Raw genomic sequence first — 24,276 nt, 5'->3', positions numbered from 1 at the left:
TATAAATATAGATATATGCATAGAGAATGAAATACGGCAAATTAACAATTCTAAACCTCAACTCTCTTATCCAAATTAACAATTCCATGGCAATTTGAACCCCAAAATAGTGCTTGACGGCTTATTAGCTAATAGAAGTCAAATTCAAAAAATTTCTACATTCCAGGTTACAATACCAAGATGAGAAAATTGACTCAACAGTCATCATCTTTGTGTTTGTCGCCAATCGCCAACCCAAGTCCCTTAGATTGACGACAAAGACGAGCATTTATAGTTATTCGACTTTAGAGTTCAATTCAATTCAATAAAAAACCACTTTAATAGGGTTTCTAGAGTAGCTTAATCCAGAAATCGCCTAGAATCCATAAATTGGCTCGATTTAGAGCATTTAAAGCTCATTTCAATGAATTCCCAGAATCTAAGCTCCCTGAGGACCAATATAGCCTTTACAATCTTTAGATAACATTTCCCTCTATCAAATAATCATATGGTCCGAAATATTTAATACAATCCACATAATACACCCGAATCCAGACTTGATATTATTATAGGCTAGGGAGTAGCAGATAAATTCCACCAATCTACAACTGAGCCACGCGTTAGCCAAGCCCAGGGCATTCACACGTCAAACAAACTTATTGTTTCCTACATAACTGTTGGCCTGCTGGGAACCCCACAAGTGAGAGCCTCAGGTGATTATTTTCACTGTATCAAACTCTCACAGTGCTGCCTAGCCGAGGGCATTCACACGTCAAACAAACCCCACAACTGAGCCACGCGTTAGCCAAGCCGAGGGCATTCACACGTCAAACAAACTTATTGTTTCCTACATAACTGTTGGCCTGCTGGGAACCCCACAAGTGAGAGCCTCAGGCGATTATTTTCACTGTATCAGAACTCTCACAGTGCTGCCTAGTCAGCCATGGGCCCCAGCCGCCTAGTCACACACAATGAAGGGGGAGTGGGTGGTGTCAGGGTATTGAGGTCTGATGCCAAAGTCCCCCAAATTTATGTTTTTTTTTATTTTTAATTCTAGGGGTTGGGTGAATGCGAAGTTTTTTCTTGCACCAAAAATTAAACATGTTTTCTTTGTGCATCAAACAACATATCTAGAACATCACAAGTTTACATCTTGAGCAAACTTTAATCACACTAACAAGTGACAGAGTCATACAACATAGAAACCATTGTCATCACGTCATACAGATTAAAAAATACCATAATAGATAGCATTACCAGACAATGGTACTACAAGTCAGACAATACAAACAAAAAGAAAACTTAGAAGGCCTCTGAGTCCACTTCTAAGTACCAAACAGCGAAATGAGAAATCAAATTTCAACTAGCGAATTGAGTATCATCGTCAAGGTAAACAGCCTTATCATGAGCATCATGACCATCTCCATCATGGCCATCACCACTTGGATCAAATTCCAAACTGTCATTATTAATGTGATGCATATTTCCAACCCTGATTGGCTTTTATCTTTACCATTTGGGAAAGTGTTTTCGAACCCCATTTCAATCTTTTCATTGGGCAAAGACGCATAACTCAAACCCTGATCCATTCGCTTATTCGATCCTGAAGATGACATTCACCACCAAAAGCCATCAACCAAAACTTGAACCTTTTACAAAACCAAAACCTGTTAGAGTCATGGCCTTTCAAGGCCTTTACCCTACCATCCTATGATAGTTCTTGATCAAAGTGAAAGTGAACAAGAACGCCTGACTTACCGGATCTTGGCTATTTGGGATTCATAAAGTCAAAAAACTCTTCAGTCAAGAGGTATATCAAGAGGGCCTTAACCAAAACTGTGAGGTTTGAGGGTCTCCTATAGTCAGGGTCGGTATGAGAATGCTTCATGATTGAATAAGCCAGGGAAAGAATGAAGGATCTGATAATGCAATTAATATCGAGTTCCATGTGACAATAAACCTTGTGTGTGGCAAATGTTGTACAGCATCATTTGTTAGACAACGGAAACATTAAAGATAAAACATCCAAAACATTGAACAATGAAAGGTATTTTCTTTCTTCTCATTTGTATGGCAAATATTGTACAACATCATTTTGTATTGGTCATTTGGTCTTAATGGAGACTTGGAGCCTATGAGTTTGATATTATGAATTATGCACTCTAGGCTTTAGAGTATGGTGCATGGACACTAAATCACTAATACACTATGTACTTGTGTGTATGTTTTTCACTATTTTAGTTATTCAAAGAAGTAAAATTTTCAGTGATTTGAACATGTTTCAACATTCACATGCATATATTTTGTATAAAGAAGTTATTGAGGATACATATATATGCAAAAATACACATATTTAACACAAATAGGCATATATGTGTGTTTGGACAGCACATATATGCATACATGTATGTATCTCACAACTTTGAGCGCCTGAGCTCTCGGGCGGCTGCCCTAGACAACCCCCACCCCCCTGGCAGGGGGTTCCTAGGAGCCACCCAGCATTTTTTTTAAAACCTTGGAAGAAAAATATTCTAAAGAGGGCAACGGATGATACACTGACATGACAAACACCTTCCACTGAACTTTAGTACAATATTTCTATTGATATTATTTCCTAGAATTGAGAGTTCACAATCACATGATAAATGGTATACAGAGTTACCCTTAATCTAGTGCTGCAATCTTCTCTATGGTTGTTGCGATGGGGAATGCACTAACACAGAGGTAATTTGAAGTGATTTGGGTTGCAATTTGTAAGATAGTAAACCACCGACAGTGAGGATGTGGAGCTTAATCTTCATGCCCATCCAGTTTTTCTATATATGGAGGCTATGATGCCTCCGCCACACATGTAAACGCGAGCCCACAAGCGAATGCATAAATAAACCAAAACAGACAAACACAATTTCTTATGAAGACTTTTCAAGAGAGGAGAGGTTTAATTAAGTTTAAGGGGTAGTCTGGAGTCAATTATCCGAAGAATGCAGCCCTTACAGGACAGATTCCAAAGGTTTTCTCATTTTGGAGCTTTGAAGCATTTATTTTCCTTCTTTTTTGACAGTTAACCATTCATTCATTAAGATAAAGATTTCTCAGCTTCCGATGCTTTGATGACAGGATAAGGCAAATATGGGCGTAATAAACCATAGAACAGTGAGATAAAGAGGAGTTTATTTCCATGGTTCAAGGTAGAACAAGGATAATATGGTAGTTATCCCTTAAAAAAAAAAAAGGTAATAGGTAGGTATCCTTTCAAGATTTAGGAGAAAATAGAAGCATTTTGAGGTGAAAGAGATGGACTTGAAACAAGAGTGGATTATCAGCTAACAATCTTATGGAGTGTGTCCAATAATGTAAGAGAGACTTTCCAACAATATTAATGTAAAGACTCAACTATGGCCCTGCTCTTGGGCCTTAAAAGCTTCAACCACTCTTGGGGATCACACTTGTTTGCGGAAGGAGACGCCCAAATGTCATTTCCTGGGCAGCTGGGACCTCACCACATCAGTGGTATCTATCTTCGATTTTTTATGAGATTGCTCACACTTGCAAGGATATGGTCGTCTCATGGACGCATATCTGGAGGACGTCCAACGAGTTCGCCGATCTAGTGGCGAAAGACAAAGCTAGGGCCCAAGCAAAAGACCTCTACTAGATGACATTTTTGGTTGGGCCTGCAGGTGTCAAATAGTAGTCGCCGGTCCATCTCCTTTTTTGCTCTGGGAAATAGTGGGTTCACCTTGTGTTTAGTTACACTTCTTGTAATCAGGCAAGTCCACAAGCCCAATTTTTGGGTTACACTACAGTACACCTATTGTAATCCGGCAAGTCTATAGGCCCCAATATTTTGTATAGGGTCTTTGACCTATTTTTTGATCGAGAGACCCGACTTGTGGGTACTCTCGGATCCCTCCTGTTCCTTGACACACTCACAGCAATACAAAATTTAATTGTACTCAAAAAAAAAATGTAAACACTCAACTAGTCCTATTATCATGAATTGAACAAACCTGAAACATATAATTCCTTACAATGATTACCATTTGTGCATAATTTTGGACTTTAAGGACTCCATTTAGACGACCTGATAACCCTGTCCCAGCATTATCTGTTACCTGCCATTAGGGGCATCTATGAAAATAGACACTCATTTTTGGATAATAACATCCTTGACAATATCCTTTTCTTGTTTCTTTTCTTTTTTTTTCTTTTTTTTTTTTGCCGAAAGAAGCAAAAGGGATGTTTGCTTTCCTTGTGTCACATCCCGAAACCCCATTATTGGTGGCATTTTCAAATAAGAGACGTTTCATTCTTGAAAGGGCACCCATAAATAGCGGCACCTCAAGCACGCATGGCACTTGCTTGCTTTAAGGGAGTTTTGTCCCTAACCCCAAAAGCCAAGATGCCCAAATGCGGCCTAAACCTCCACATCCAATCACATGAGATTTTCTAGTGGACCACATCACTCACCATGACGGTATCAAATTTTGTAAATATAAGGATGAATAGACAATGTCAAGGGGATGACGAGAAAGTAACAAAAATGTGTTTTGGCCACTAAAATATCAAATGTTAATGACAGCCTACTCCTTGCAAAGAAATTCCTTAGGAGCTCTTACATTCATGGCTATTCCCTTGGGTGTGTTACCTAATCCGATCATTTAGATTTTAAAGTATGAAACAAGCCACACTTACCAAATAACCAGACTATCCAAAAAAAAGTCGAAAATAATCAGACAAAGATCCTAAAAAATATACAAGTTTTACATAAGACAGTATATAGGTAGTAAACAACAAAAGGATCAGCAAGCATGAATTTTTTTTCATCAAATATATTCTCTGAACCATCTTAAAGATTACACAATACACAACAGAACACAAGACAAGAATTAACCCGTAGCAGTATATTTCCTTTGCATTGAGAAAAGTTCATGACTAATTCCCATCAAGAATTTCGAGAAACTTTCTGGAGTCTATATTGTGATCACCGGAAGTTCAACCATGAAGTCCTTAAACATATATGCATTTCAATATTTGATTGAATAAAACCTTGAAAGGAAGTGTGAGAACATGTGGCAATCATGGAAGTCAATTACCTGACCGAATGGTACATATGAAGGTAGAGAAGGCACTCTCCTCCAACGTCTAGCCTCAGTGCGTTTAGCATCAGTTCTATGGGCATTGCCCTTAACTTCATCAGATGCCCCTCCATCCATATCAGATGGAGTAAGAGAAATACCATCAGCACCCTCTTGGATATCAAGAGATTGTGGGGTTGCCTCCACTTCATCAAGTGTTTCCGTTAAACCTGAGTTCTTTGCTACAGCTATTTCACCCAATTCATTCCTTTTTACTTTGAAACGACTTAACTGCTGTTGAACACTTCCTAATGGCACAAGCTTGGATAGTCTCCAAAAAGATTTCTGAATAGGTCCTAAACCCAGTACCAGCCGTTCCCCATTATTTTCTCTAGCTTTTACTGTTATTGACACCCCAATCCCACCTCCCGCACTGGGCTTCCCTAAAGATGAACCACTGAGATCCATGTCTACTGCACTTTGCAATGCCTGTGAACTGTAATGCTGAAAATAAGCAGGTGAGAGGAGACGGGGAACCAAGTCTTCAGGAATGCAATACGTCTTGAAATAGTGCTGCCATCCTTTCTTTTGAACATAGCTGATGAAAGACAAATATGATAGAAATGAACCACTTCCTACCATTATAAAACCAAAACCATCCAAATGATAAGGTAACATGAAATTTCTACACAAACTCCGACATATGCATGAGATATAAACATTAAAGTGTACACACATGGGTATGACGAACTCAGAAGTACAAAGACATACTCTCTCAAGGCTGCATTCCCAACAGGAGGCTGGGAAAAGGTGATACATTTAACTTGCACCCGCTCATTTTCTTTAACCGACGATGGAGAAGCAACAACCCTCAAAATAGCAAGGGTGGACAACACTGCAACCTGAAAACATAACAAACAGAACAAACTAACGATAAAGCACACATGTAATAATGTATAATCCAAAGAAAAAAAAGAAAATGCATTGTGCATGCCCTTACCGCACCACCAAGTGAATGACCGCAGAGAACAAGCTTCCTATTCTTTTTCTGGGCAAGCCTATACAACTCTAGTGCTGGAATGCCTTTAGCACGAGCCAAGAACCCCTATGCACATTACAAGGCAGTGACGCAATGAATAATCAGCATCTGTTGTGCCATATGAACAATAAGGATCCTTCACCTTGAAGTTCAGATAAATTCCCAAGGTTTTATTATCACAGAACAATTTTCAAACAAAAATAAGCCCATAATCTCACCTTATGTGCAGCTGGTCTCAATTTGGTTTGCAGATTATTAGAGTTTACTTGGAGACACCTCCCCGGGTCCACTCCCGCTTTACTATCTATATTATCCATCTCAGATTCTTCACCCAAATAAATATCTTCTGCAGTATCCTCATGAAATATGGCCCCCTGCAGTATATTTGCATCGGCTATGACATCCCTGCATGAATAAATAAATTTATATACTTTAGAAATTCAATAACATTTAAAAGAATCAAATCCAGGTCAACATTATTGAAGCTCACTTGTACTGCTTGGTACCAATGAAGGAAGCGAACAAGGTATCGCCTGCTTCAGCTAATAGATACCTGCAAAACATTAAAGAAGAAAACCACTAAAGACCTCTCATTCTGCACAGAACCACTACAAGATTCCCGAACCAATGCCCAGGTTTCACCCCACTAAGGAACATATCTGAGAAGAAAAGCGACTCATAATAAATCCATGGCCAGTCAGAAAATTTTTGGCAAAAAGCTTTGGATGCGTGACAAAATTTAACCTATCATTTTCAACCAATCAGTATAAACATGGAATACCAAATGGATGAGAGAGCAAATTACAGCAAAGCATCTGTATATTATAGTTTGTAAATCAAGAAAGTAAGCATCAGCATAGAACATAATGAACTATTGAACGCCACAGGAACTTTTAAAGGATGATTAATTATTAAACTGCAAAACCAACCAATAAGGACTACAAATTATTTAAATGCAATAAAGTCTCATTATCCAAATCCCCTGATATACAAATATAATCTGGCCAATCTGCCAGTAAATTGCCTCACTGTAGATATTCTTCGATTTATCATTTTGAAAGTTAATGGGAAGTTCAAACAAATGCTTTAAAATGCAGAAGTGGCCACCTAGGCAGGTCATTGCCTGCCCAGGCAGGTGCCTCATGATTGAGGCGCCACAAAGACAAGCAAGGGGTGTGGGGGGCGAGAGAGAGAGAAAGGGCAACATGAATTTGCATGTTGTGAGAGAGAGACACGCCATCCAATTGTTTAATGAAGAGAAAGGACGCAATATCCTCAAAACATTTTGATGAAATGCTGAAATACCAACAAGAAGAAGCAAGCAAAATAAACAAATAAACAAACAAACAACCTAGAGGGCCCCCTCCCCTCCCCCCCACACCCATCTAGCCCAAGATGATGCACCTAGGGCCCTGGCTCCCCTCGAGCGCTGCTTAGGTGCCAAGGTGGACTTTACAGGAACATGCTTCACAAAGAACAATTGCGTGGAGATGTAGGGTTTCACCATCAGCTAAGGGAGGACAATAACGCTCAACAGCCAAAAACTCGAGGGCAAGTTCTTTTCCAACCCAGGAAGTATGATGCAAATCACGTCTGGGATGTTTAGGAATAGGGGTACTTAAAAATTAATCTTATTTTATTTTATTTAATTTTTATAGGGTTGTGGTTGGACTTGTTTATTTATTTTCATAATTGTCAAGGTTCATTTTGAGGGATATCCATGTAGGGGTAAAAAAAGGGGTCTTATTTCAAATTAATGGGTTTAGATTTTCAGGATGGGCGTGGATGCGTTTCCTAGTTTGTAGCATTTCATGGTCCTAATTTGGTGGGGACCGTTAGCTAATTGGAAAGGGAAATATGAATATATAGGTGAGCACGTGAGATCCAAGAAAATTGGAAATTTGTTGGGAGTTTCACTACTTCAAAAAAAAAGGGATTAGCATGTACAGTTAACAACATCAAAAAAACGAAGGGATTAGCATGTTATCTTGTTAGTTTTAGCTATGGAAAGAGATTCATGTGGGGATGTGAATAAATTCCTATAAAAGTGGATCTAGAGAGAGAGAGAAAATAAGAGAATTACAGAAAGAGGGTGAACATGAGAGCAATCCTAAATTAAATGCGAGGTGCGTCATTTAGAGAGACTAGGGGGAATATTTCCTAAAAATTGTGGAGTGTACTTAGAGATAAATCTTTTGGTATTTTTTTATTTTTTATTTTACCTTGTTTGTACTAAAACAGTGGGTAAGTGCCCATTGAGAGGGGCACTTGGATATTTTCTGTAGAGAGTTTTATGAATGAAGAAAGGATAGTTTTTTTTTCCTTTGGCTTGATTTACAGTCATGGTTTCTTTCTCCATAGTTGCTGAATTTTGCTTCTTTAAAGATCGAATGAAGGCCGGATTTAATTTCTATACTGCTTTCACATCATTTGGTATCAGAGCTTTTAATTTTATATTTTTTAATATAAAAAATAAAGAGTTGGGAACATAATAAACAAATAATATTTTCCAATTTATTATTTGGACCAACGGATCTCAAAGCTCTGATACCAACGTATACAAGGAGAAAATAATAAACTGGAAAATAAAAAAATTGAGAGATTATACCCTCTCTCTGAATCTGCAAAGGAGTCCACCCCAAGATCCTTTCACAAGATCAAACTCTTTACTCAATCACCAATAATCTCCGTTACAAAGAAGGATATCTTCCCTTTAAATACACTTAGTTAAAAAATAAATAAATAAATAAAACCCACAAACAAAAATAACTCTCTCTCTCTCTCTCTCTCTCTCTCTCTCTCTCTCTATTGTCCACATACCCCCTTTTCAACCCACCCTTATCTCTAACTTCATATCTTGTAAAAACAAAGTTTGATATCTTTTTTAACTATTCCTTATCTCTTTCTTTCCTTTTCCTTTTATAATTATTATCAACCCATTAAGATATTCAACCTCAACCCCCACAAAAAAACTATATCCTCATAAAAATCTATCTTAACCAACCCCATAGAGAATTTACTATTCTACCCTTTAAATCTCTACAACTAAACAATATTAACCTTAAAAACTAAAAGTCTCAAATAACACCTTTTCTAAAATAAAAATATATATAAACAAAAAATTAAAAAACCGTGAATTTTATTTGTATCATTCTCCCAAGAGTTAGGAGAGCTCGACCTCAAGCTTAAGGAATTTGAAAATTTTCCTTCATTATCTTCTCCACTTTGTTCCAACTGGAAATTTTTACCCTTGTCTTGTCGAACTTTTGATTGTTGATTCTAATCGAACAAAGTTGTGATATGCTTAAAAAATCAATTGTGATACGAAAATCTCTTGCACCTTTCACCACTTGTATTTCATGAGTCTCAATCAACCAACTTCTGAAGCAAGCGGTGATTGTGATTAATGCTTGATCATCTACCTCTTCATGTTCTTCTTCCTCCAATTGCAATCTATGAAATAGATCTCATAGACCCTGTTCTATCGCTTTGCTAACACACTCTACTAGGACTTCTTTGAGTCTCTTAAATCTTTGATCCAATCACTCAAATATTTGATCTAGAGGCTCCATAACTAGAACATCAGTTATTGGTGATCAGCATGAATCTCAAGGCTCTTATTTGTGATCAGTACGGATCTCAAGGTTCTGATACCAATTGATATAGGGAGAAAATATTAAACTACAAAATAAAAATTAAAATTAAAAAGGTTGAGACTATACCCTCTCCCTAGGTATGCAAAGGAGTCCACTCCAAGATCTTTTCACAAAATCAAACTCTTTACTCAATCACAAATAATCTCAATTTCAAACAAGGGACATCATCTTGCATTTAAATACACATAGTTGAAAAAATAAACAAATAAATAAATCTACAAACAAAAATAACTTTCTCTCTGTCTATTCTCCACGTACCACCATTATAACCGACCCTTATCTCTCTCTAAGTTCATATCATGAGTCCATCATTCCAACCCACCCTTATCTCTCTCGAACTTCATACCTTGTAAAAAGACCCACCCTTATCTCTCTCTAACTTTATATCTTGTACAAAGAAGTTTGATATCTATTTTGTGGTACATGGAGAATATAGAAAGAGAGAAAAGTATTTTTGTTTATGGGTTTTATTTATTTATTTATTTTTCAACTAAGTGTATTTAAAGAAAAGATGTCCCTTCTTTAAAACGGAGATTATTGGTAATTGAGTAAAGTTTGATATAGTGAAAGATCTTGGGGTGGACTCCCTTGCAGACCCAGAGAGGGTATAACCTCTCAAACTTTTTTACTTTATATTTTTTTCTAGTATATTATTTTCTCCTTGCATCAGTTAGCATCAGAGCCCTGAGATCCATTGTTTCAAATAATAAACTGGAAAATATTATGTGTTTATTATTTTTCCAACTCTTTATTTTTTATAATAAAAAATATATAAAATTTAAAACTCTTATACCAAATGATGCGAAAGGAGTCCAGAAATTAAACCCGGCCTTCATTCAATCTTAAAACAAGCAAAATTCAGCAACTATTGAGAAAGAAATCATGGCTGTAAATCAAGCCAAAAGAAAAAAAAGCTATCTTTTCTATAGAAAATATCTAAGTCCCCCTCTCGATGGGCACGTACCCACTCTTTTAATACAAACAAGGTAAAATAAATATACAATAAAAAAGTATCAAAAGATCTATCTCTAACTACACTCCACAATTTTTAAGAAATATTCCCGCAGTCTCTCTAAATGACGCACCACCCATTTTATTTAAGATTGCTCTCAAGTCCACCCTCTTTTTCTCTAATTCTCTTATTTTCTCTCCCCCTTGATTCACTTTTATAGGAATTTACTCTCGCCCCACGTGAATCTCTTTCCATAGCTAAAACTAACAAGATAACATGGTAATCCCTTTTTTTTTGAAGTAGTGAAACTCCCAACAAATTCCCTATTTTCTTCGATCTCAGGTGCTCACCTTTATACCCATATTTCCCTTTCCAATTAGCTAACACTCCCCACCAAAATAGGATCATGAAATGGTATAAACTAGGAAACCCATCCACACCCATCCTAAAAATCAAAACCCATTAATTTGCCCAAGACATAAAAAAAATAAAAAAATAAAAAAATAAAAAATAAAAACCTTTTTAACCCCTACATGGATATCCCTCAAAATGAACCCCAACAATTATGAAAAATAAATAAACAAGTCCAACCACACCCCTATAAAAATAAAATAAAATACAATAAATTTTTAGTTAGCCCTACGCCTAAACATCCCACATGCGATTTGCATCATACTTCCCGAGTGGAAACGAACTCACCCTCCTCCCTTAGCTGGCGGAACCCTACATCTCCATGCAATTGTTCTTTGTGAAGCATGAGACTAAACAACTGCGATGCACCTCCGATGATCTTTGTGGCATATACCGTGGGCAACACATTGCAGACTGAGAGTTCGAAGTCATATGCCTTCACTGAAAAATAAGAAGCACCACTTCTAACTAAAGAAGTTTGACTTTCATCAAGGAAGTCTTCTCCCAAATGCAGTCCCAATCCACCATAGAATAGGACTCGAGCACCATTTTCAAAAGGTCCTTTTGCCCCAGATTTAAAACCACTTCATCACATATAGTTGAATCCATGTGGCAAATTCTCTTAAAACTCATTAAGTCATCCCTTTCCATCTCCCCACTAGAAATCACAATAAGAAGATAACTCACCGAAATTAGGCCAAAACCAAGTTCCAACTTTGGCACCCGTGCACAATTTGCTTCCCATAAATGACCACTTTCAAGCAATTATAAGCTCTACCATAAACTGCAAGAGAGTGCTCATTGGAATCCAACCCTGTTTTGCACATCTCTATTGAAGCGTTGACCAAAAGAATATCTTCACCATATCTAAGCCTTTCAAGAGAAACAAGAAGAGGCTTAACACACCATGAAAGACTCGTAAGATTGTTTGCACTAGAGGGACCTACTCCAAAACAATTTTGTCCAATACAAAGGATCTTGAAACAGCCTTCCCCAACGAGTACTATGAGTTCATACCAGCACCAAGAACCACAGTCACCCACATGAATAAAAACAAAGTCATCAAATAGAGCCAGTCCATGTTCCTGTAAAAGAAAATCAGCAAGGATCTTCTCATGATATGGGGCCTCTTTATCCATCCGCATAGATTTTTTTCTTCCCTTGCATGTGTAGCCTCTTAATAGTATTAATCGAGTTGTCCTAACAGTGCCACAACATAGGGTAGAATGAAACTGGTTGTCAGTTTGTCACCAACAGCACCAAAACTACCACCATATGGGTTGGAATGAGGGACACAAATGACCAAGTTAAACCACTCCCAATACTCACTAGGAAAATACAACTTTAGCATCCATTTGAGTGCACACCTTTATTGCAAAGAAGAAGGGAATGGGTTGACAACTGAAATTCGGGTGAGGAAGAGCAGGTTGGATGCAAGTAATGCTAACGTAAATGGATTTGCCTCCCTTTGGCAACGAGGAGACAACAGTGTCAATCATCAATACACTCCCGCAGCAAATTATCGTCTTCACATATTTTAAACATGTTAAGTCAACAGCAGTAACCATTAGTTCCATATTACATGATGTTGCTGGACCCACACTTCAAAGTTACCACACCAATTATGAAATGGTTCTAATAAACGACCATACCACCCGAGTTCATCACAACCACTCTACTAGGTCTTCTTGGAGTCTCTCAAATCTTTAATCCAATCACTCAAATATTTAATCTGGAGGCTCCATAACTAGATCAACAGTTATTTGTAATCAACACAAATCTTAGGACTCTTATTAGAGATCAGCACGAATCTCAGGGCCCTAACACCAACTAATGCAGGTAAAAATAAATAAATAAAACCCACAAACTAAAACAACTTTCTGTCTCTCTCTATTCTCCACGTACCACCTTTTCAACCCACCCTTATCTCTCTCTAACTTCATATCTTGTAAAAACAAAGTTTGATATCTTTTCCAACTCTCCCTTGTCTCTTTCTTTCTTTTTCCTTTCATGATGCTTATCAACCTATTAAAAGATAACAAACTCAACTCCCCACAAAAATAGAAATTATATTCTCGTAAAAATCTATCCCAACCAACTCCCATATAGAACTTACCATTCTACCCTTTAAATCTCTACAGCTAAAGAGACAATAAAAACCCTAAAGAAAACTAAAATCTCAAATAACACCTTTTTTTAAATTAAAAAATATATATATAATAAAAAAATTAAAAAACCCCGATTTTTATTTGCATCACAATCACTTTCTCACACTTGAACAAACTAGGGCAACACCACAATATCCAAACCTGACCATCACAACAATGCCACCCTTTGAGTAGACTAGGAAGCATCTATACACTTGAAAATTTTTCCTAAGAGAAAACACTGGTGGATCATCCACAGTTGCCCACAAACCGCCAAACTACGCAACAATTCCTCTATTCATCTTGATCTCTAAAGAGAAATCACAAAAAAGGCAGCATCACCACACTCAACACAAACCCAAATGGGTTTTCATGCACATAACCCCTGGAAACTACCATAGGGATTAGATTGAACAATCCTAGGAAGTAACCTTAGTTTTTCTCTTTTTAAATACATATCAGAAACCCCAATAATTGATCCTAGGGTTTCAGTAAAAACAGCGCAAGCAGTAAAAAATACATTTTGGGTAGAGGAGATAAAGAAAGAATAAAGAGCAAGATGAAAGAAACCCCTCTTTCAGAAGAAACCTCTCTGAGGAGGAAACAAACCACTTCATCTCCCTGTCGCCACTATTACACCATTCTTTCCTCCCTACACAAGGACGGACCAATTGGTATGGTCCCTCACTCCTTCAGGGGGTCTTCTCTGTGGCCTCCTTCTACAAGAAACTCATTCAACATCCCACCGTTCCACTTAATCCCCCATCGGTTCTTAGCCAGATTTGGAATACTACAGCACCTCCCAAGGTGCAAACTTTCAATTGGACAGCGGGTTCCCAAAAGGCACTTACAGTCGACTACCTACAAAAGAAAGAGATCCCAATCTCCAACAGATGCATCTTGTGTTTGTGTTAGGAGGAATCCAATCTTCACCTCTTCATCCACCGTAACCTTGCCCACGACCTCTGGAGCCTTTTGCTACAACTGGTTGGTGTCCACTGGGTAACACCACCGACGGTTAGAGACCTAATAGCTGTCGATTTTGCCTCTCAATGGCCGAAGGCCAGTAAAATCCTGTGGAAGGCAGCGGTGGCAGCAACCATTTAGGTAATCTAGACAGAAAGAAATGCCAGAATTTTTCAAGGACAAATCTGCGTGGTCCGAACCCTCTTTCACAAGGTTACGTCCTCAATAACCTCATGGGCGTCAAACCAGCACCTCTTCAAGGGTATCCCTACAAACTCCTTCCTTAGTCAATGGAAGAATATTCTTGTCCACCGACCAAGGAAGGAGAAAAGATCAACCATATGGAAGCCACCTCCTGACGGAGCCATAAAGCTAAACTTTGATAGGTGCTCCTTGGGGAACCCCAGCCAAGCAAGAGCAGGTGGTGTATTTAGAGATCACCAACGTAATATCCTCTTCACCTACTCCGAATATCTTGGCATTCAAGATTCCCAATATGCCGAATCAATGGCCCTTCTCAAGGGCTTGCAAAGCTTCGATCGATCTTGAGGGAAACACCTAATAGTGGAGGGTGATGTTTTAAACATCATTACTTGGGCAACCAGGAGGTTTACACCCCCTTGGTATCTGGCACCGATTTATGATGAGATTGTTCACACCTACAGGGATATGACCGTCTCCTGGATGCATACCTCGAGGACGTCAAACGAGCTCGCCGACCTCCTGGCGAAGGACGGGGCTAGGGTCCATGTCGAAGACCAGACCCGGTTCCTCGCTGCTCTGGACCGTTGAGGTTAAACTCACAAGTACAACTTACTGTGTACGGGCAAATTTCTTAGCCCATTTTTGTAAACTCGCTATAAACTTTGTAAGGGGTCAATTTTTGTGTACTCACTGTAAACTTTGTAAGGGGACTATCCTATAAACCCATTTTTTGTACATGGTCTGTTGACCTATTGTTTTTTACCGAGAGTCCCATCTAATAGATCAAGCCTGTGACCCTTATTAGAACGAGTTTGTTACTATATGATTATTATATTTTTCCTTCTTGTTGTGTTAGTAGTTAGTACTAGTAGTGCAGTAGTCTAGTACTTAATTTGAATGTTGGATTTTATTTTCTTATATTTCTTAATGTATTATTAGCGAATTATCCAAATCTTAAATACTTTGCTTTGTCTTTGGATTTTGGATTGATTGAACATAAGAACTGTATAAAAAATAATTTTTTACACACAATTTGGACCTAAAACATTTTTTTTGGATACCTCCCTATTCTCCCACCTGGGTTTGGTGACAGGCCAAGAACCCCCTCAACCACCTAGGTGCTACTTGACGTTTTTTGGAACATTGCCTTTTAGTGTGCTCTGAAATGGTTTGACTTGAGCAGCGGATATGATAGTTAGTGACAAAGTGTAGAATGGGTAAAGTTAGTAAATTTGAAGTTATTTCTTTTGGAACTATGGGGTGGAGGTGTCAAAGATTTTGAGCAAGTTAGTAAGGCATTTGTTGGGCTTGGGAACATGCGACTACACTTAGCTAGGAGCGAGAACCTTCTTGTAGTGCTTAAGAATATTCCTCCAGTGCCCCATATGCCCCTTTTTGTGACTGGCAACTAGTTTAATGTTATCGCATTGGATTTGTCTGAATTGACATTTCCATGGAGAATGCCTAAAACTCCGGAAGAAATTCTCACGTTAGCACATGGTTATCAAAGTTGGCTCACCACCCATGTGTACACTTAGGGTAGATGCGATCTGAATGCCCTGCTCGTCCCACTTAAGGTGCACCACCATCGGCGCCTAGTTGGCCCACTTTAGTATCAACTGTAAACGTTCAAGGAAATTGTTCTATACCATGCAATCATGCGGTAAATGGAAGTTGACCTTGCATGATGTAATTTCTGAACCCAAAAAATGACAAGATCAATCCCTCCCTCCCTCGCCTGAGACTGCACTAACAATCTGATTCAACTCGCCTGAGACGGCGCTAGCAATCCAAAGAGCAAAAAACCCAAAAAAAATGAAAATATGAAATTCACTAAGAAATAAAAATATAAACAGCATAAAAAGTATATAAACAATGAGAAAAAACTTTCTACAAATAGAAAAAACATTTAAAGATCATTTTCTCATAAAAATGAGAAAAATATGGTTAACTTTCAAAAATAAAAACAAATAAGAGAAAATAGGAAAATCATAAAAATAGATAATAAAAAATCTACAAAACTAATTATAACTCAGGTATAATTGATTTAGTCAAAGAATAAATCAACTATTTAGCATTAATAAAAATTTAATCAATCATATTACCATCCGAATTTCGGGGTGTTCTAGGCTCGACATCCTGCAAACCCCAAGTGACTTGGGCATACATACACGTGTCTGTGCGCGCACACACACACTCTTCTCTTACATGCACAAGATAAACAAAAGAAGCTTATAGACAAGAAACAAGCGAGCTGCAATACCAAGTGTCAAAATTTCAAAAAACAAACTGTACAACCCCAAAGGTGAGCCAAAGAATGTGGTTCAAAAATAAGTAATTTCAAAGATAATAAAAGTGTCAACTCTACCCTACCTCCAAGTGAACAACAACAAGTAATACACAATACTTCACCAAAACGGAAAACAAAACTTAAAACAATGAGAAATTCAAGTGCAGAACATTCCTCAAGCTTCAATCTACTAGTTCTTGAAATGATAGCATAACATAAATGACTCATCAGAAAAATGACAAGACAGAAATGAAACCATAAGTTTACAAGGGATATGTCACAAAATATTTTGTAGATTTTAGTATATTTTCAAAGTTGAATTTTTAAATAGATATGGCTGCCTTAGGCTCTTTAAGACATGTCCAATAACTATGATTTTGATTATTGCTGATAAATGCAATAACTTACAAGGAAACAAGTTAACTGCAATCCAGAGAAGGGACTGATCATGTAAAACAACTTCATCGAAGGATAAAAATCCGAATGCAAGAAAAGTTTATGGAATTCTGTTTCAGATTCCATATAGATTCGGGTTCGGGTTAAGGACTACGTTCTTGAGCTATAGGGTTAAACAAAAAGAAATATGATTCTTTACAGGAAGACATAGAAATTGGTCCTTACAGTTACATGAACAAATATATGTCGAGTTATAAATACCTGTGAGGCACATGATCTAAAGATGGCTGGACACGCTCAAGAGAAACTACTTGACCTCCAAAATCAGCCTTGAATTTATTAACAAATCGAATCATCTCAGATGCAGGCCTCTGATTATGTAAAAAAATGAACGCATTGTGTTAAACATGTGGAACAATGATTTAAGCAAATATAATACCTATCAAGAAATCAATAATAATAGTAATCTTAAGGAGTCATTATTGAAAACCATATAATGAGAAAGATATAGTTTCGCACTACATATCGGCTTTCCTAATAGCAAGTTTTTAGAGTTACAGTCTGCACAATTTCTGGGAACAACAAAAGCTTTTGGTATCCATAATGACTCATAGATATAATAGAGAAAATCCACACGAAATATGAAGAGCGAGAATACTGTCATGATGTTTGAACTTTACATGGCATACTTTGTGCTAACAGAAAGTTCCGTCGTGAAATAAGCTCATTTGCTAAGATATGGTATAAATGCAGTGAATGCAACTAAAACTAGATATCACACAAATAGAAGAGTATGTCAGAAAATGGAATCCTTAAACAGGAGCAAGTAAGAAATCTTTAAAGGATAACAACTAAAAATATTATAAAAGAGAGGAGAAATAGGCACCCTAGATTTTATTAAAACCCACAATACAAATCAGAATGGGTACAGAGAGAAGGAAATGAACGAGGTAACAACGGAGTAGACAATCCGATAGCTTTAATGGAAGACAGATTGACGATGTGCATTTTCAGGAGGCGTCATAAAAGATAACCACGAATCCCCAATGAAACTAGTCTGCATACAAATATCTGTTCACAATTTCAATTTATTCCCAACCCATGCAAGGTAAAAGTCAAATTGTACCAACAAAGTTCAGTCGTATCAAAATTTGCTGTTCATTTACTTTTAGTTTTGGATCATGAGCAATCCAAGCCCAAAACTTAGGATTGAAGCACACAGCTCCATGTTACAAGACCTCGGCATGCTCGACCTGCAGAGCAACTCCACCAAACTTCACTCGAAATCACATAAGAATTCAATACACAAATGCACAGATTGCCATAAATCAATCCCTCACTTAGTAAGAAAGATGCAAATCTCGCTGTTTCTCATGCACAAATGACGAAGGGCGATTGGAAAGAGAAAGAATAGTGAATTACTATCTCGCATACTCTACTGCAATGCCAGTTACTAAAAGAGAGGAGAAGCAAAGTCCTAACAGAAAAACCTTAGAAATCACTCAATGAAGAATTAGAGGGATGAAGAGAACCTTGTATACACATTCTGAGAGGACCATTGAGCAGAGAACGTCCTGCATATCGGGGAGGGAGTCGGCCTTTAGGGCAGCGCACAGGTTCTGGAGCTGTGCCCTCTTCCTCGCATACTCCTCACGAGCCCTCCTTTTCTCCTCTCTGTCAGCGGCCGCCTGCCAAGGAGGCCATCTCCATTGTGGAGGCCAGCCCACCTCCTCTTTGATCCTCCTCCCCTGCTCCCTTACCCAACCCTCCACCCTTTTCTGCAATCCTCCCATCCAATCCTCCATCCAAGCACCACCACACCAACTAATCTGCTCTCATGTCCTCTCTCTCTCTCGCTCTAGATTTATTGGTGGCAGATTATCATTCTCTCTAGCAGTTAACTCAAGAACAGGAATGGCGGATATCCGATTTGGATTCTTAAGGCATAAGAAAGAGGAAGCCCCTTCCAATCGATTTCGTGATTCTGAGATTTGTTGATATTCCTTTTGTCTTATACGGATCTCGCCCCTGTTGTCGGTTACATATTCTTCGCCACAATCTATCTATTATCATACTTTGGGTGTGGTTTGCATAAGCTTACAACCTTATTTTCCTCCCTATTTATAAATTTTTAAACTCTAAAAATAGTTTAAATCAGGCAGTCTAAAAGTACATGAAAATCTTGAGAATGGAGTCAGAATAATGTGTTGTAAGATACACTATTTACATGCTCGAAATCTTTTTTCTTTTTATATTCATACATCTCGATGTCGAGATGATCAATTAGAGAGTTTTCAACATCTAAACAACTTTTTATGATGGATATTTTAGGTGCATCTTTGATTCTATATTTTAGGGTTGCAACCTTATATAAATTTTTTCTTTATATTTTATATATCAAGCTAGAGCAATACCCCTCTATTTTTTCTTTTGCGAAGTGTCCCATCTTTTTTCTTCTTTAATAAATCTCTCCCCCCTACCCCACACCATTTTCTCTATTCTTTCTCTTATGTTTTATGTCATATGTCCCATCTTTCTTCCTTCCTAATAAATCACCCCCCGCCACCACCCCCCCCCCCCCTTCCGTTGTTTTTGTTCTTAATAAATCTCTCCCCGCACCCCACACGATTTTCTCCCTCTCCCTCTTAGATCTTTTCTTAAATATCTTACATCTCTTTTAAATTCACTCTCTTATTTATATCATATACGGTTTCCTATCCATTGTTTCTATCTTCCTCTTTCCTAAAATCTCTCTCCCATTTATTTTACTAAAAACCCATATATTTCTCTTATTTATATCATCTATAGTTTCCTCTCTACCGTTTCTATCTCTTTCTCCCCTTTTCAATAAATCGTTCTTCCATTTATTTCCCTAAAATCTCTCCCAATTAAAGGTCACCCTCAATTGTTTCTCTCTCTCTCTATTTTCTCTATCTTTCGGTAACTCCCAACAACTTATAATAAAGAAACTCATTATTTCTCTCTCCAATACCTCCCCTCTTAAATCTCTCCTATAATATTTCTTTTATTTCACTCATCTCTTTCTCCTTCAATCTCTCTCTCAATTTCTCCCTCCCAAAATATCTTTTTAAGAAAAACCTCTTCCATCCTCTCTCATCATCAACCGTCACACCCAACCCAAATGCATGTCACGACCCAACTTTTCCTATGAGAAAACAATTTATTTATCTCTCTCTCTCAAAGCCATTTTTTTATTAATCTCTCACAAGTATTTTTTACTCTAAAATATTTTTTTAAGAAAGACTTAAAAGGTACGATGTCTTTCTCTATCTCTATGTAGTATATTTTCAAATTGTAATATGATTTTTTTACAAATAAAAAATATTTGGTTTGATCTCTCTCTTGCACATCATAAAACTCAATTAGATAAAAAAAAACTAAGGATTTAGATTTTTTAATAGTCCTAATTTTTTTTATTATATACTTCAACATAGTAATAAAATAGTAGTATATTTTAAAAATTATAATATGAATTTTTTACATATAGAAAATAAATGGTTTGATCTCTCTCTCTCAAGTCGTGAAACTCAATTAGATTGCAAAAACTAAGGATTTAGATTCTTAATTAGTTTTAATTTTTTATTAAAAACTTGAACATAGTAATAAAAATAGTAGTATATTTTTCAAATTGTAATATGACTTTTTTACTTGTAGAAAGTAAGTGCTTTGATATCTCTTTCTCTCAGGTTGTGAAACTCATTAGATTGAAAAAACTAAGGATTTAGATTCTTGAATAGTTTTAATTTTTTATTATAAACTTGAACATAGTAATAAATTAATACTTATTATTAATATTGTTATTTTTTTATAGTTATTTTTATTTTGATTGCCTATAGTAGCTTTCTTTTGCTATTTTTCAGTTGTATTATGCCTCTATTATTTATTTTATAAACTATTTTTATCGTATAACATACAGCTCATGGATCTTAAATACTAATGGAAAAAATGATATTTTTTTCTTTCTTGATTCTTATGTTAGATTATATCAATTTTGGTCGCATTTAGTCTTTTTTTATGACAAATATTATATCTGAGTTATTTCTTCAATTCATACTTTTTAAACAAATTTTATACTTCTTAAGTTAGTGCAATAGAAAAAATACGGCCTATTGAAAATGCATATCCCCCATTAATAAGAATGCTTTTTTTTATTAAACATAATTTATCTCTGTCACATTCAAATCATCATTTCCCATGTGCAACAAAAAGCCCTCAACCCAAAAAGAAAGGTATATATTTTTATTTATAATTTACCCCTCACTGAAGTTACTATTTCCCATGTCTATTTTTATTGGGTAACATGTGGGTTAAGAAAGAAATATGTGTTAATCTTACCTCACACCCCTAAATCTTCCTCCCCTATCTTATTCTTGAAATTAGGTATTGATCAATATATATAAATTCTAATCATTGTTTGTTTATAATAAGGTTAATGCTTATTGAATATGCCTCAATGGACTAATATAATAGATATAGACATTAAGAGGATCTAATGTCTTAAACTAATATATTGGATGTTAGTATTAGTAAGACCCTGTATAAAAATAGTTATTAGTTTTATCTATATACTTTAAATTTATTATTTTAATTGTATGTCAAATGAATTTGTATTAATTAATAATATATTGAAAATAATATTTACTACCACATTTATTATTAATTAGTAAAATATTCAATTGTGAAGATAAATGCATTAAATTTTCTCTCTAAGATCATGTTTTATTGAAAATTTTCAATGATTAATATTAAATATCATGTGCAACACACGTGCATATTACTAGTCTATATAGATCGCGGTTAATTTTTTTTAAAGGGAAAAGTTTATACATAGTTGAGGTTCTAAACAATCAAATTAGAGCCTACCTAAAAAATTTCACTAGAATAGGTTGCTTTATGCTCAAATATCCTCAAATTGATCATCTCGACATCAAAATGCAGAGACATGATAAAAAAAATAGATTTCAAGTTTTGTAAATAGTATATTATGTAATGAATTTTTGGACTGTCGATTTTCAAGTTCTCATAGATATATCGATCTTAAAAATTACACTATTTTTTAAGCTTTAAACTTTATAAATACAGATGAAAATATATTTTAAGACCATAACAAAGATTTCCAGTTTTAAAACCACATTTCTCGACATTATTTGAAGGTATGCTCTAATTTGATTGTTTAGAGCCTAAGCTCTATACAAACACACCTTTTTTAAAATGGGCATATATGCTATGCTCTCATGGGAGCAATATTATACATCTACTCCCTCAGCCATATGATCAATTTCGGAGGGTTTTTTTTTATTCTATTTTTAATGTCTGAAAATCTAGGATCCACCTGAAATTCATTGGATGATCATTTTCAACAGAGAAAATTTGAATTTTAAGTTTCTTAATACTTGGATCTCACTCCATAAAAGTTGGATTGTCTTTGTTAATTCTGGAGACATTATTTTTCTTTTTAAGTGTATAGAGACTACTTAGATATTTTTAATTATGGTTAGTAAATGAATTGAAACTGTTACCTCTCCAAAACTTAAATCTTGCGATAGTTTTTTATATTATGGGGAGTAAATAGATGAGATGCCCCTACATAAACATGAAATCGCTTGGGATTTTTATATTTTTATAAAAATAAAATAAGGAAAAGTATACAATGAGACTATTAGCCTTTGGTACAAGATGGTCACAATTGATCTTGACTATTGGATATGAAATTGGGTGATTGCATTTGTTTTATTGACCAAGTTCAAATTAAATCTTCTTGAACTTTATGACAAACCCAAGCTATCAGATTTCACATCGGATGACTATATGTAATTGTAACCTCCTTATACTAAAAGTAAATAATCTCCTTGTATACAATCCCAAAAAATAAAAGACGGAGTTTCTATAGGGCCTAGCCTTTATGAAAAACAAATAGAGCCTCACCTCAAATCCTCATCCACTTTCGGCATCAGAAATCTTCATGATAGCTCTAAAGTAGTACAAATCTTGTGGATTTGTGAACACTTATTTTTTAGAGTAGAATGGGTGGTCTAAATGATTTGTTGCAATATATATTATTTTTAGATTTGAAATATTTCTTTTTTTTTACAAAACCATAATGTTCAAGCTGAGATGATCCATTTAAAGGTTTTTCAACACTTGAATTACAATATTTGATGAGTTATGAGGTGATGCTTTACTTATTTTGATAGGGCTGCAACACTATCAAACTATTTCCAAAAAAAAAAAAATATGACAAATATTATTATAGGACAATTTTGTGATAACCGATTAGTTTTTCACAGCCGATAATATTTGAATTATATTACCAAGTCATTTTGACTTGGAAGTATGTTTCTTTTCTTTTCTTTTCATTTTTTTATACATGCAGAACAAAAAAACACATGAATTTTTTTCTTGTTTCTTCATTAAACTCTTTCAAATTTGTCTCAATTTGTTCCTATCTTGTTGATTTACAATAACCCTAAATAAAAATTTTCAAGCAAACCAAAAATTTGTGGGATCTAAAGATCTAAAGATCAAAGTTAGGTTATTTTTCTTGACTTTTTAAAAGCCAAATTCACCTTTTTATCGATTTCTCCTTGGATTGTCAACCATTGTTTTTGAAATTTATTTGAAAATATACTTTTAGATCCCTCTAACATACCCAAATTATAATTTGTTGGATTAAGTTCTGTAGTTGAAGAAATCTAGATTGAAACTTCTCAAGCTTTTGACATGAACTAGAAAACTTTCAATTTCTCACATATTTTTTTCACCAAATTAGTTCAAATTTATTCCAGAATGTTCTTATCATATTGATGTACTAAAGCCATTTTATCAATCAAAATCACAAATCTCTAATATTGATTTTTGGTTTTTTATGTTATTTTTTACATCATCTTCTTCCCAAAAAAAATTTTATTTTTTATTTTTTATTTTGATTTTGATATATTGCTCCTCATAGATTAAATAAAATATTTGGTTTTGATTTCAAAGTTTTGGTACTTTATCTATTTCTTTTTTGCCATTTTTCTCAGTTTTTACCTTTTTAAAAGTTGCTCTAGTTGGCCGAGTTAGTTCTACCTAGTCAGCAGAGCCGACTTGTACCTTGTGGGTACCCAATTGCCCTACCCAAGCTGGGCTTTTAAATGT

General features: G+C 35.8%; 1 protein-coding gene across 9 annotated transcripts in view; it reads right to left on the bottom strand.

Annotated features, from left to right (window-relative positions):
* LOC18440088 (lipase class 3 family protein) overlaps positions 1-19,090 on the bottom strand; it is a 76,581-nt gene extending 57,491 nt beyond the window's left edge. For 8 of the 9 annotated variants that reach the window (XR_016058211.1, XR_016058209.1, XR_016058210.1 and 5 more), the window contains exons 1-7: positions 18,651-19,090; positions 17,380-17,489; positions 6,587-6,649; positions 6,315-6,501; positions 6,058-6,162; positions 5,829-5,959; positions 5,076-5,655 (exon numbers count right to left, since the gene is read on the bottom strand). Coding sequence is in view for 4 of the 9 variants with exons in the window: in XM_006850240.4 (XP_006850303.1) it covers positions 5,076-5,655; positions 5,829-5,959; positions 6,058-6,162; positions 6,315-6,501; positions 6,587-6,649; positions 17,380-17,489; positions 18,651-18,923 (1,449 nt within the window). In the remaining 5 variants the exon portion in view is untranslated. Of the gene's footprint in view, positions 1-5,075; positions 5,656-5,828; positions 5,960-6,057; positions 6,163-6,314; positions 6,502-6,586; positions 6,650-17,379; positions 17,490-18,650 lie in introns of those variants that run through there. The other variant, XM_088870405.1, reaches the window with a different exon arrangement.
* Between the last annotated feature and the right edge of the window lie 5,186 nt (positions 19,091-24,276).

Source organism: Amborella trichopoda, chromosome 6 (assembly GCF_054954075.1).
Source record: "Amborella trichopoda isolate Santa Cruz 75 chromosome 6, AtrichopodaSantaCruz75HAP2 v2.0, whole genome shotgun sequence".
NCBI classification, from domain to species: domain Eukaryota; kingdom Viridiplantae; phylum Streptophyta; class Magnoliopsida; order Amborellales; family Amborellaceae; genus Amborella; species Amborella trichopoda.
Note: the sequence above shows the minus strand (reverse complement) of the source record. Positions and strands in the feature narration are given on the sequence as shown.